The 15,044-nt window shown below is 28.5% G+C and overlaps 1 protein-coding gene across 2 annotated transcripts; it reads left to right on the top strand.

Annotated features, from left to right (window-relative positions):
• The first annotated feature begins 943 nt into the window (after positions 1-943).
• LOC112706479 (ethylene-responsive transcription factor RAP2-1) lies at positions 944-2,422 on the top strand. 2 transcript variants are annotated; one of them, XM_025757787.3, is made up of 2 exons: positions 944-1,230; positions 1,405-2,422. In XM_025757787.3, exon 2 carries the CDS (start codon positions 1,476-1,478, stop codon positions 1,998-2,000), a length of 525 nt encoding a protein of 174 aa, XP_025613572.1. In that variant the 5' UTR covers positions 944-1,230; positions 1,405-1,475; the 3' UTR covers positions 2,001-2,422. The 2 variants fall into 2 exon arrangements, with proteins under 2 accessions (XP_025613572.1, XP_025613573.1); XM_025757788.2 differs by having other exon boundaries at positions 966-1,206.
• Positions 2,423-15,044: the final 12,622 nt, after the last annotated feature.

Here is a 15,044-nt window from a genome sequence, read left to right as displayed (position 1 = left end):
TATTTTAACACAAAATATTTGAAGATAATAATACATATAAAAAGCTATAGAAAAAAGTAAATAAAAAAATTGTCATTAAGATATAGAAATAATTCAAAGTTACTAAAAAAATGTAAAATGGTCTAAATTGACCATTGTAAAAAAATGATAATAAAACAATATAAATTAGTTAAAAAATAGGTTAAATTAGAAGAAACCCATGGCAAAATAACTGATATTGCAAAGTAACTTATTAACATGTAAGACAAGATCAAAATTTTTATTGAAGATGTTTTCATTTTGCTATAGTTGTGCAAAACTCAATCAGAGGTTAATAGTTACAAAATTGTTTGGCCACAATTTGTTGGGCTTTAGTTAATGAAACATTACTTCTATCTATATACTAATTTACTAACATTAACATATAGGATATGTACTACTTATTACATTTGGAAAAAATTGTAAAAAATGAGTACACATCATTTAAACATAATAAAATAAATGAGTACTTTGTTACTAAGGAAAAAATATATGAAAAGAGAGTAAATACTATACTTTTTGGTTTTTTCTTAAAATAATTTGGTTGATGTTGAATTATTTCCTTAAAATTTAGTCATTATTTTATTATTTATAATTAAATTTTTATCTATATTATTAATAAAAATTTATTTTATATTATTATATTTATATAAATAATTATTTGTTTTACAATTAAATTGAATTAAATTTTTATTAATATATATTTAATATTATTGCATTATAATTAAAAAGAGATGCATTGTAGTTCAACTTTGGAAATGAACAAAAATGTAGGCACTACAATACATCAGAAAATAATTTTCATTTCTTTCTTTCTTCATATTTACAGTGCAAAGCTAAGAGAGAAAGATGAGTGTGTTGTGTGATGGATTGTGTCGGCCATCTTTGGATTTATCTTAAAGAAAGCTCAACGTGGCGGCAGTACGACACGAGAGCAGCCAAGTGGGAAACTCATTCTTTCACTTCATCCTTCTCTCCAATATATAGTACTACCATTATTAATTATTAACTATTAATACTGTTAAAAAAAAGATATTTGCTACATAAATATTAATTCATTCTACTAAAATAAAAATATTGACCCATTATAAATAATTATTTTTTAATTTAATTTTTATTTGGCATATAAATACGGAAGGTAATGAATAGAACAGCAACAGGATTCGGGGGAAGGTTTATTAGTTCAGGGTATGAACCGAATCTCCCATAAAGGTTTTCCTTGTAACTCATAAACTGATCAAATATATATATATATATATATATATATATATATATTTTATTCAAAGAAGCAAAGATGAAGAAACAGCCATAGAAATACTACTATATACATCTGGCTAGTTTAGTTGGATTTAATTTAATTGAATTTAATCTTCTTTCTTCGTTTAGTTATTATCGGTAGGTAGCAAAGAAGAAAAAAGGGGCCATCCAGGTCGGTGCGCGCGGTAAAGAAAGTTCCAATGGAAGAAGTAAAAGACTGCTGCTCCAGCAATACCACCGCCACGAGAAGCAGAGGAAGAAGAAGCAGCAGCACTGGCAGCTCTTCAGAGAAACGCAAACAGCAGCAGCAGCAACAACAACAACAAGAAGAGAAGCCGTACAGAGGAATAAGGATGAGGAAGTGGGGGAAGTGGGTGGCGGAGATTAGAGAACCAAACAAGAGGTCAAGGATATGGCTGGGTTCATACACAACACCGGTGGCCGCCGCACGCGCCTACGACACCGCCGTGTTCTACCTGAGAGGGCCATCTGCGCGCCTCAACTTCCCTGAGTTGTTGCTGCAAGAGCAAACCGAAGCCGTCGAAGGAGACATCACTGCCGATTCCATACGCAAAAGAGCCACACAGGTTGGTGCCAGAGTGGACGCCGCTCTTCAGGCCTCATCAAACTCTGTTAATTCCAGCCAGACCACTTCCGAAAAACCAGACTTGAACAAGGTTCCAAAATCCGAGGAAACTGAAGAAGATTCTCTTGACCAAGATTAATATTACTAGATGTACTATCATATGGTAAATATATATGATGCAAGTGCGGTACCGGTGTTAGGAGTGGGGCTTGTAACTTGTAACGAACTCTGCCTTCCCCCCTTTCACCTCTTTCGGTTTCTTTCATTTCCCTCTTCTTTTGTTTTTCTTCGTAATATCTTTTATGTTTCTCGTGTAGTTTAATTAGAGTAAATATTTCGCTTCCATTTTAATTCATGGTTAGAACAGGGGTCTATAATAAGAGATGATACCATAGAGAAACAGCAAAGATGCCTTATATTAGTACTAGCTAGCTAGTAGTAGTATAGTTATTTGAACATATGTTTCTCTTTTTATCTCATCGAGTCATGTATGTATGTATGTGTGTGGTAATTTGTAATGAGTTTGGAGGAATGATAGAGGGTCAAGCAAAATTTATTGTTTTTGGTCTCTTAAGTTTGGCCGCCAAACCTCCGTGGGTCGGTGGGTCCGTTTGCTGGACCTAGACAAATATGGAACCAAGTTAATCAGCTAGCCATGCTTTGTTACTTTGTTTCAAATAATTCTCTCAATCTGGTTCCGATTTAATGGAATAATACTATTATCTAATAAAGGTAGTTTCTTGTATTACTAGTATTATTGCTGCTAGTGCTGAAGCTTGTGTTATGAAGTTGGTTAATTCTGATCTTTGCGGAACTTCAAGTAAGATGGAAGAGGGCATTGGCCAAAGGGTGGATAAAGATAGGAACAGGAGTGGCCCAACAACATCGCATTAATAATATTAACAAACGCTAAAATGTTTCAATTTCAGTAGTAGTCACCGAATAGTAAGTAACAAGTGGATAAAGAGATAAGGAAGAACTAACTCGGCACCAAAAGAATCAGTTATCGTGGCAACCTTGCTTACACCACACAAAATAAGTACAAGAGATTTTATTTTTATATAATTTTCAATATTCTTAAATTATTTTGAGAAAAGGAAAAAGGATCGTGCAAGAGAGGCGGAGAATTGTAGAACTGGTGCTTAAACAGAGGCTGTCACTACACTCGCTTGTCATAGTCATAGGAAAGTTGGAGGTTGCGAAAGCTTTGTTTATCGAAGTTTATATCTAACATCGAAAGAGTACGACCTTAGCCACTTCTCTTTTTATTTTTCTTTCTTTGTTTTATGGGTTTTTTTTTTATGAATTCAATTTTGATGTACTGATCCATATAAAACATATAATTACATTAATTTTTTGAATAATTATTTATGTAATCAATATAAAAAATAATTATTTTTATTCATATATCGTTATATAATTGAATGTACATGTAAAATTAATTTACACGAATAGTGTATCAAAATTAAAATTTTTTTATTAAAATATTAGTATGTAGTTGGTTACGTTTTTTATTTTGTTTTCCATCTTAGATGAAACAAACAGAACAGAAGCTGAAATACAAAGCGATGAAAGTATGATGGTTTGTTTTCTAAGGTGGCGTGTGAAGTGAATGACTGTGTTATCTTCCAGCTGGGATATATGGGCGGCGTCGTATGCGGCTCTGTTCCATTGCTTTCCAATCATTGATGGAAGGTCAAACTTCAAAGTCCAACATCAATACCAAATATAAATACATGATATATAGTTTCATACTTTCATATGTAAATTAGTAAACTTATTCAACGGGTAAGTTTATTTGACTATGTTTTAACTAAATTTTTTTCCCACTTTTCAGTGTCCACCAAGTTTACTGGTTTTTTAAGTTTTACATGCCATTTAATATTTTTTACAAAAAAAATAATTTTGAGTTTGATTTTTTTTTTTTAGTTTTAAGTAAACAAAATGAGAATTATGGTTAGATGGACGTTAGTCCCTTTGGCACGAGAGATTTGCATGATTACTGAAGAATCACATTTTATTGCACTAAAGTTTAATAACTCGTAACTTGTTTATATGGAATAAAATTGGAATATTTAATTTGTTAAATTAAAATTAATATATTAATTATATAAAGTATATTTTTAATATAAAAAATAATATATTAAATATATAAAATTACTTTATTAATAAAATTGTATAACATGATATATATATATATATATATATATATATATATATATATATATATATATATCAGCTATAAACTCTTAAGTTGGTTAAAAAAAAAATTTGCAATTGCCTCATGTTGAAATTTCTTTTTATATAAACTGAAAATATCTAAAATTTGAAAAAAAAAATATACATATATAAGTTGTTTAGGAACAGCTACACTACTAATAATGAAAAATATAACACAAATTAACTAATAAGAAAATTTTGGAAGTTAATATTGCACAATTAATTTTACCGCCAATATTTAATATAAGGGAAAAAAAATCGAAACTCAAGTAAAAGAAATATAAAATTCAATTTCAACAATAGCTTAATTTTAGTGTTTCATTCTGACTTTGCTTGATAACTTGTTATAGTGTTGATTGAAATTGACAGTTATAATATTAGTTATTTAATATTATTTTTTGTGACTAATTTTTAATGTACACTTATCAATCTAACATAGTTAATAATGCATCGAGTGGAGTACCAAAATTTTAAAATATTAAGGAGATTTAAACATTATTAAATATTCTATATATATATATATATATATATATATATATATATATATATATATATATATATATATACCATTCTAATATGCAAACAAAATCTTTTCATATATATCTTGATCTTTCTAAATTCCTCATTTAAGTTAAAAGGGACATCATACTATTAATCAAGATGTTTGACTTTTTTTATGATTAATGAGCTTGAGCAAAATCTGATGAAATGAATCAAATTTTTAAAAAAGTCTATCCTATAAGGTGAACTGCTCAAATTAGAAAGTCTTCTTCAATGAAGTACATAAATTAAATAATCGCTCAAGATCTATTTATAAAGTTTGTTTACGGCCGGCTTTAGTATTACTTTTCCCCCTCTCTTTTATTGAGTCGTTCCTCTATCTCGGTTATGTGAATACTGTCACCGAAAATGATTCAGTATTACATGTCTTAACATAATTTATTATTTTTTTATTAATAATTAACTAATAATATTTAAACGAATTAACTAAAAATATAATTTCGGGAATTGAGATACTAAACTAAAGATATTATGTTGCTCACTCAAGATTACTTATTAAAACTATTGATCAATATAAATTAAATTGATGATACTTAAAATTTTTTTGTTTCAATTTGATTCTTAAAATTTTTTTTATTCTTTTAACCAATATTCTTTGAAGAATAATGTTATATAACCAATTTTTTAGTTAATATTAACTCATTTTTTAATTATTTTATGAAAAATACTAAAAAACTATCAAAATTTATTATTTTTAAATAAATTTTAACAACTCTCTGATATTTTTCTTATTTTATTTATTATAAATTTAAATTTTAAATCATAAACTTTTAATGTATATCCTAAATTATAAATCCAAATTTAAAATTGACTAATGTTAATTAATTAAAAATTAATTTTTCATATTTTTTTTCTCTTTAAAATATTCTTTGGCCAAATTTTTAAAGGAAAAGACATAATATATGGAATTGGGCCCTGCTAATTACTAACCAGGATTTTAAAATGTATAGTTAGCTATACGGCATCAAAACTATAAAAAGTTTTTCGGATTAAATTTATTTAAAATGAGGAGGCTGCCAGTAAAGTAAAAAAGTGATTGTTTAGTCATTCTCAAATTAAAATAGTAAAGTTTATATACAATAAAACTTACAACTTTACTAATAATTAATCTATTACTTAATTATTTTATTAATTTTTTTTTGGATCCCGCTAGGGAAACAATGAAATATGTATACAATAGTTATAATGGGCTCTTTATTAGGCCCAAATTAAAATTAAAGTAAAAAATTAATCCTAATCCTATTATAGTTGTTTACTTTAACACACTACCATATTTTTACTATTTATAATTTTTTCCCAAATCTTCAATCCCTTTTGTTTCGCTGATTGTTTCCATAAATCCCCAATCCCTTTTGTTTCTCCGTTTCTCCTCCCACTATTCAAACCCTCCTAATTTCTTGCAGAGACCTGTGAGAGCGTTAGAACCCTGAGCCCCGCAACCTGCAAGCAAGGAAGGTCACAGGCGAGCACAAGCGACCTGTTCGTTGCCCACCAGCACGGCGCCGTTGCTGAACAACCGGCATTCGCTGCAACCCAGCTGCCGGGCGAGAAGCCGTCGATCAGAACAGCGGCGTGGGAGATCTCACCGCCGAACTAAACATATTCCGAGTATTCCGCGACCGGTCCGTTATCTCTGAACAAAGAAGCAACCGACCTTCAAGAAATACCCGCCTGCTACTGAACGGGTCACCGGAAAGACATCGAATATCTTGACCAGAAGAATCCTAACCATCCAAGGTAAGTGGGTGAGGTTGTTCAGTTTCTGATTAGTAATTACGGTTGCATGTTTGATTAGTGATAGATTTTATTGATGAAATACGTGATTAGCCATGGTGGAATAGTAGTAGGAGCCATTTTTGTAGTTAGTTTATGTTGTTGAAGTTCTTCATGATTTTATTTTAGCGCGGAAAAGGTCGGAAAAATTTGGGATCGTGTTTATATATGAGTTAATTTTGAAATTTTTTTGTCTTTTTTCGTGTGGACCATGTGCATGTAACGTGACGTATAATGGCTGACCATCGTTGAATATTGGTTGATATTTGTTGGATGGTTACTATAATATGAATTTGGATGGTTAGTTTTCAAATTTTCTCCATCTTTTGATCAGGATTAATGTTATTTTTATATATGAATGAGTGGAGCTTACTGTAATGGTTTATTCCAATTTTATCAACTTTGACAAGAATACCAATAAATGCTAATTTAAAATTTTAAAATGTGAAATAATTGTACTGGGGAGTGGCTTTGATAAAAGTAGTATTAGTATTGAGAAAATGCAATAAAAATAAAGCACGTATAATAAAAAATTAAAGGATAGAAATTGTGAGTTGGTCTAATTGTATTTTGGATAAAAAATATTTGTGATGAATAATACAAATTGTCTCTACTTATTAGATGGTAGTGGTCTTCATATATTAGTTAGTTTTGTTTTAATTGATTTAATTGGGAGTGTTTTCCTAATTTTTAATTTTGTGTTCGCTTGCATATTAGTGAGTGTTTTTGTCTTTTAGATTGATTGATTATTATTGTTACAAAGAGCAGTATTTTGTAATTGTTATGTTTTAGCTTCATCTCCAGGCTTCCCAGAATTGGATGCCAATTTGTTAGTTGTAACCCATTTTGATTATTGTGCCCTCTTTGTTCTTTATCTCGCTGAACTCTATCATTTTCTCTCTAGTTTCTAAATCAATAAAATGGTGTGCCATATACTAATCTTGTATTTAGAGAATCCAGCAATAGAGAATCATTCATTAGTGTTTTAGAGATTTTGCTTTTCTTTTATTAAGGTTTTGTGAATTGTGAGTGCTTTGTGATGAGGATAGTTGTGGTTAAATGGAGTCTGATCAAACACTGCTGAAATAATGTGATGGGAGTTTCTTGTGGATTTTGTATATATATATATATATATATATATATATATATATATATATATATATATATATTTTGGGAGTTAGGAAATGTTATATCAACTCATTGATTTTTGTTGCTCATGATTCATCGTCAGCACTATATACCAGAACTACCACTTTTTGAGAGTCATTATTTGATCATGTGATTGACCCTTGAGAATTGTGTGGTGTATATGTTTAGTGTATACTTGCTCCTTCATATTACCTAATCTTATTCCTATGATCATTTTGTATGCTGGTGATCTTATTTATTTATTTATTTGTTTATTTATTTTTTCATATTCATTGGTCCTGGTTATTGGATAAAATTAATGTGGCTGACCTTATTACTTACTTTGGATGAACAATCAGTATGTGATCTTATATGGCGACTTTGGTATAATTTTTTCCACAGTGTGAATTCAGCACGACAGAACACTGCTAGATACTGGCATATTAAATTACATGGCTTGCATTATAAATAGAATTGTTTTCTTTTCTGCAATACGAAAAATTATATATGTATTTCTTTTGTGGCTTCTTGAAGTTAAATTTTATCCGCGAATCTATAAGTTTGTTGGTGTGCTTGATATAATTAATGATCAGTCCATGCATAAATTTAACCAGTGTTATCCATATATGCCATTATACCAAACATTTAGAGAATGCCTACCAATTCAATTTGCTTGGAATTCGGTTATCTCTGTAACAGGACTTCACATTTCTTAGTTCACTGCTTGTATACCATGTTATTAATTCGGTTATCCTTATTACATGACGTCTTTGGTAGAATTTTTTCTAATGAAATTTTATCAATTATGGAACTTTATTCATATAAAACAGGTTAAATGTTTAATATCATTTTGTCCATAAAATAATTGAGTGCTCGTCTTTGAATTTTTTTATGTCACTATATATATAGTATTAACCATTTTTCTATTATTAACTGCCCCTGGAATTGATTTTGAGACCATCTTGGATTGTTGCTCGAATTGAGACCGAAGGGGGTAATGCGCAAAGGCAGGAAGAAATTGCTTACTTAGGATTAGTTGTAATGAATTGAACTACCATATTATACTGAGTTTACCTACTGCTGAGATGCTTAGGAATTTGTTTTTGTCAAATTAGAAAGACTTGATTCCAGGATATCTTTTATTTTTCTATAGTACAATGATTTATTGGTTATGTTACCTAAAAATTATCTATCTTTTTCTATATATTAGAATCCCAGATTTATCAAGGTTGTTTGGTACAGTTGGCGTAATTGTGCATGTTGAAATAGGTGACAACTAACCATCCACCAATATAGCTAAACTGAACATCCGATACCTTACTATACTGAACATCCAGTGTAACTAAATAAAATTCAAAATATAACAACCAAGTGCAACACAGACGAATACTAACGGGTAACCATCCATGCTTAGAGTAAAAATGAACATCTGATTACCTATGGGAATGAACATCTACTTTAGATTATTAAGAATACTTGTAAACAGTGTATATAACGAACAGCTACGTACCGAAAAACTATACAGTAAAGCATGTAGAAATAAGGTACAAATTTATTAAACTATCTGATATATTATAGAATAACCACCAAATATACTCATTATGCATTAAGTCTATACGAAATAAAAATAGTAAAATGGTTTGTTCTAACTAATGGAAAAAGGGTTCTTGCAATTAATAATATATGGACCTTTGCAACAGCTGCCTTAGAACCTTGAAACTAACATGAATCCTATAAATTCCAAACTCCTTCTCTTCACTTTCAACATCTGTAACATCCGACAACTGCGTGACCTAAAATTCCAAAACAAACAGAATAACCAAAAGGAGAAAGATCCTTATCAAAACTCATTTCAATAAAATCTCTAAAACAATCACCGAAAACACATCAACAGCTACAAATCCAGCTAAGAGACTTATTTTTTCATTTCATGTATTATTTAATTAATTTCTCCCCTTTATTTGTTTATATTTTTTATTCAATGAAAATTATGAGGAATTATTTACTCCATTTTGGCTATTATTTAAGGGCTTTAATCATCTTTTAGTGGCTTCTTTTTTCACTCCATAAACAAAATTATTTTCACGTATATTTACATACACACTCTTTTCTTCGGATGCAGGAAGAACATAAGCACATCATTCATTATAAACCACTCAAATAACTTCATAATTGGTTAATCTATGCAAATGTAGGATACACATAACCATATAATCCCATAAGCATGAAAAATATTAAAATAACATACAGGAAGCATATGAGCATATAACTAAAAAATATGCAGTGAGCATATAACCATACCATTACATGATTACAACACTCATATAAGCATTCCATGGTTAGCATGTTGTAAATACAAGTAGCATTCACTTAAATTCAGTAAACAAATTTAGCCACAGCATCACCCTATGATTATCTATTTTATATACTTGCATGATCATCATGTAGGGATAATATACACACACCTTAGATAAAAATGAATTCATATAAGCATATCAAAAAATTAAATTATGATATTCCATCATCCATATAAGCACATAAGTCCCAGATAGGATGATTAGCAAATAAAGATGCCATTTAATATGAAGCCAGCATACATTCATATAAAAAAACACGTACGAAAATATGCTTCCTGGATGTAATCATATAAACATGAAATGATTATTCATCTAATCCTCAATACATGTAATGATACCATTAAATATAAAACAAACATAAATTTATTTACATCTCAACTCATCGATTACACTTGCATATTTCAATAACCATACAATTAAGGAACTCATTTACATTGTGACTAAACATAAAAATTACACTCAAAATAAACATCCATGGCAGAATTTGAGGATCCTAATTGCTCAACTTGTTCGACTTGTGACCGTGGCTTGCGACATCGCCGGCTAAATTTTCTGGTTCGTCTGGTAAATTTTTTGAAACGTCAGAGGCTACACAAACTAACGGTTCAACTATATCGACCTCCATTAATAAATTTTGGCAAGGTGATGTGCATAAAGGAGGACCCTCGCTTGAAGCACATTCTTCTTACGATTCTGCCATTCTGAAGGAGTCAAAACCGGGTGCGTTCTATGCGAGGAGAGGGCGGCGCTGGTTGATTAGTTGTTATTAGCGGTGGACTGTTCGATGGCAGACGAAGGAGGAAGCCGATCAAAGGGACGCGGTGCTGGACATTGGACTTCTATGGGAGCTGGAAAGATACGTATGGGGCAGCCGCTTAATCAAAGAAGAGATGACGCGGGGAGAGAGATTCTCGTTCTAACCTAATTATTTGATTTGTTTCTATAATTAAGAGTAATTCTATTAATTTCAAATTTTAAATAAAAAATAATATAAAATTAATTAATAATCCATAATTTATTTTTAATTTCAATTATACCCCATTGTATGCATTGTACAATAAGTCTATTGTTTTCTCATACTTTTTCTTTCTTTTTTTATAGGTTTTTTTTCAAATTTACCTGATCCATATTAAAAGCTGTAAAAAGACACATAAAACAAAATTTAAGAATATAACATATAAGAATTTCAAAAACAGCACAGAATATCCCACAAACTTCTTGAGCCGTGATTATATGTGTATTAATATACTAACAGATAATAATACAATATGGCAGTTATGTTAATAAATTTTAAATGTTGTATAGTCATCATCAGGTTAACTAAATAAGATGTTGTATAGTCAGATAGATAGTCAATAGATTTGTCTCTAGTTTGAAAGGGATGGCCGGAGTTGAAAGAAGGCGAAGCCTACGATACAGCAAGGTCCAACGCTGACCAAGTATAACCAAAAGAAAAAAAAAAAAAAAAAAACTACTTGGAAATTTTGGCGAGAAATTGAAGCAGAGATGATTCCCACCTCTGTTCACCTAAAAATATATTTTCGCTTACTTCAATACTTCGTATAATATAAGCCTACATGACTACATGCGATGACTACTGCATATACTACAAAATCATAACATGGCATATATTGTAACGTGGATATATTGAAGAAAAAAAGGTAACGTGGCATGTATTGTAATTATTGTTCATATGTTATTAATTAAATATAGAATACTATTATTTTAAGTCTAAATTATTACTAATTTGCCTGAGGACCATGAAAATTTATACCTTGACAATAACAACATAACAACCAGCTAAGTGACTGATCTTTAAAAAAACAACTCCAAAACCTAAGAACACTCAATCGAATCATAATGAAACATGAAGGAAAGTCATCCACTCAGGGTTATCCACCAATTGATGGTTTAGTTTTTAGGGGGATTAAACTCGCCACCGTAGAGAGTCATAGACTAAACGAAACCTAAACAGTCTCAATTAGCAATCCATACTAAATATTTAAGGTGAAAACTCAGATGCAGACGACTTCACGTGAAGTTAATAACTGACAACTGTTAGATAATTTGACTGATTTGACTCATTTTTCATCTAATGGCTCTCAACTATCAACTTCAGATGAAGTCGACTGCACTTGAGTTTCCACCAATATTTAAATATTAAAACAGCGCCAACAAAAAGAGATGGCCCTACTATTACTAACCAGAAAACTTAATTGTCTTCAGTAAACTTTTAGTTAAGGGGGTAAAAATATATTAAAATAAATTTTATTAAATATTATTATATTTATATTTTGAAACTAAAATCATATATATAAGTATTCAAAAAAATTCACCTATATATAAAAATAAAAAAATATATTAATTTAAAAGAATAAAAAATTAATTGAAATAGTTTTTTATTTTAAAATAATTAAATATTATATTATATATATTTTAAACTTAATTTTAATATATTATTAATTTAAAGAATATTAATTAATAGATAAATAATATTTTTTATTTTAACTAATTTTTTTAAAAAATTAGTAATTTCACTTATATTTTAAAAATTAAATTTTAGCTTAGTAATTAATTATTTGGTTGGTTTTTTAAAAAACATATTATTAATATTTATTAATTTTGAATTTGTTTATTTATTTATTCTTAATTTGATACTTATAATAAAATAAATATTATTTTATGTTAAATTTAATAATATAAAATTTCTTTTAACATAAACTTCAATGAGGCAAAGATAATATAATAATGGAAGCAAAATATACTGGTTTATATTAATTTGTTTCTAAACTTCTAGCGAGGGAAACATTCTCCATCATCAGATTCTATCCCTGCATCTGTATTAAAGCTTTTTTAAGAACTTGCTGCAATTCTACGTTGATGAAGTGGTAATTTTTTTTTAAATTAAATCTTTTTTACCCTTTTGAGTTTGTATGAAAAAATTCCAATTCTATTTATACTAGTCCAATAATAGTTGAGCTTTTTGTAATTCTATTTTATTTCTAATGAATAAAATTCTTTGTCTTGAAAAAAAAAAATGTCTTCTCTTTCTCATCTAAATTCATTCGTGATTGTCTTTATTTAGTTCATAATAGGCACATTATTCAGAATATCTCCAATATTAGTTTTAAGTTCAATTTTATTTTAAATTTTACAAAATAATACATCGATATTTATGAAATTATATATTATAAATAATAATTTAAAATTAAAAATAAAATTTATCATTATAATGTTTGGTCTTAATTTAATTAAAATTTTATATTATTTTTAATTATTTTATTAAAATAATTATATAAATAATAAAATTTTATTAATTTTCTATCAAGATAATATTATTTTTCTAAAATAAAATCGATTTCATTTGATTTTTTAATTTTAATACAAATTTTAATTTTAAATCAGTTTACTTTTTAAAAATATAAAAAAATGATATTTCAAAAATATTCTATTGGAATTATTCGGCTTTCACAGGCTCATATAATTAGTATTCACTGGTCTCAAGGCCTTACCGCTGAAAATATTTTTGTTTTTGTAACCTGTGAATAAAATTTTTTAAAAGAAATTAATTTAGTTTGGTCAAGTAATTAGCTCTTTTTTATTTAATTAAATGTTGAGTTTGAACCTTATTTTATATATGTAATAATTTTTTGATTATTAATAAATTTTTAATTTATAATAAATTAGTCTTTTATTTGTCAAATTAAAAAATATCGTAGACAACCCAAAATAAAATTAAAAAAAATTGGTTCAACTCAAATATAAATTATATTATTATTTATTTTTTTATAAGTTAATTATAAAAAATTATTTAGGAGATCAAGTATATCATTTAAAAGATTTTACATTTGAAAAATAGAAGTTTTCAACGAACTGATTTATGAATTGTACTCATAAAATAATGATAAGTGCGTCCAATTTGTGTGTCCATACTCATAAGTTTACGAAAATTGAATCGATATAGTGATTGGTTCAATGATTCAATTGAAATTCAATCAAAATTTAACCGATTTAATTAAATATAAAATAAAATGATTCAAAATATAATATATGTGATTGTTGATCTATCGCTGTCTAGTTTCATTTTCAAAAATTAAAATTTCTAATTAGCAATAATTACAAACACAAACTTACACAAATTAAATACAATCAATAACTAAGTATAGATTATATTATTAAACATAGATTTACACAAAATTTCTAATCACATCAACAAGCCAATAATACATGCAGCATAAGAACATAAAATCAACAATTACATCCAATATCAGAAGTTCAGAAGACAAATTTAAATGTCAAAATTCATACAATTAGACAATAAAATCAATACTCAACAATCAACAAAATTAACAAAGTACCATCAACAATCAATAAAACTATTTTAAAAGAATGAACTCAAAGTCAGAAGAGCAATGGACTTGAACAAAATCATTAAATGAAGGTGAGAGTAGAATTGCTATTGTGAGTAAACAACCGTCAGAGGATGAAGGTGAAAGGAAGGTCCCTACTGTGAATAAGCGAGTAGTGAAACAGAAGTGACGGTTTGAAGAAACGTTCGTGGTGAAAGTGAGACATAGTGAGCTCAGAGAAAGACAGAGAGCTTCCAGGGTTTGCTTAGGGTTTTTAAGAGTTTTTCTAGGATTTTCTATATTTTTCAAGGGTTCTTCTAGGATTTTCTAGAGTTTTCTTAGTGTTTTGTAGTGTTTTTTAGGAATTCTTAGGATTTTTTTAGGATTTTTCTAGATTTTTTAGGGTTCTCTTAAAGTTTTCTAGGTTTTTCTAGAGTTTTCTTAGGGTTTTCTAAGCTTTTTTGGGTTTTCTAGGGTTTTATAGAATTTTCTAGAGTTTTCTTAGGATTTTTAGGGTTTTCTAGGATTTTATTAGGGATTTTTAGTATTTTCTAGGGTTTTCTTAGTGTTTTCTAAGGTTTTTGAGAATTTTTTAGGGTTTTCTAGGGTTTTTGAGGGTTTTTCTGGGGTTTTTGAGGGTTTTTATAAGGTTTTCTAGGGTTTTATATCTTTTTCTAGGATTTTCTATGTTTTCATAGGGTTTTCTAGGATTTTCTAGGGATTTCCAAGATTTTTCTAGGGTTTTCTTTGGGTTTTTTAGGGTTTTTTAGGGTGTTTCTAGGATTTTCTAGGGGT

The sequence above is a fragment of the Arachis hypogaea genome, chromosome 8, assembly GCF_003086295.3.
Source record: "Arachis hypogaea cultivar Tifrunner chromosome 8, arahy.Tifrunner.gnm2.J5K5, whole genome shotgun sequence".
Lineage (NCBI taxonomy): Eukaryota > Viridiplantae > Streptophyta > Magnoliopsida > Fabales > Fabaceae > Arachis > Arachis hypogaea.
Note: the sequence above shows the minus strand (reverse complement) of the source record. Positions and strands in the feature narration are given on the sequence as shown.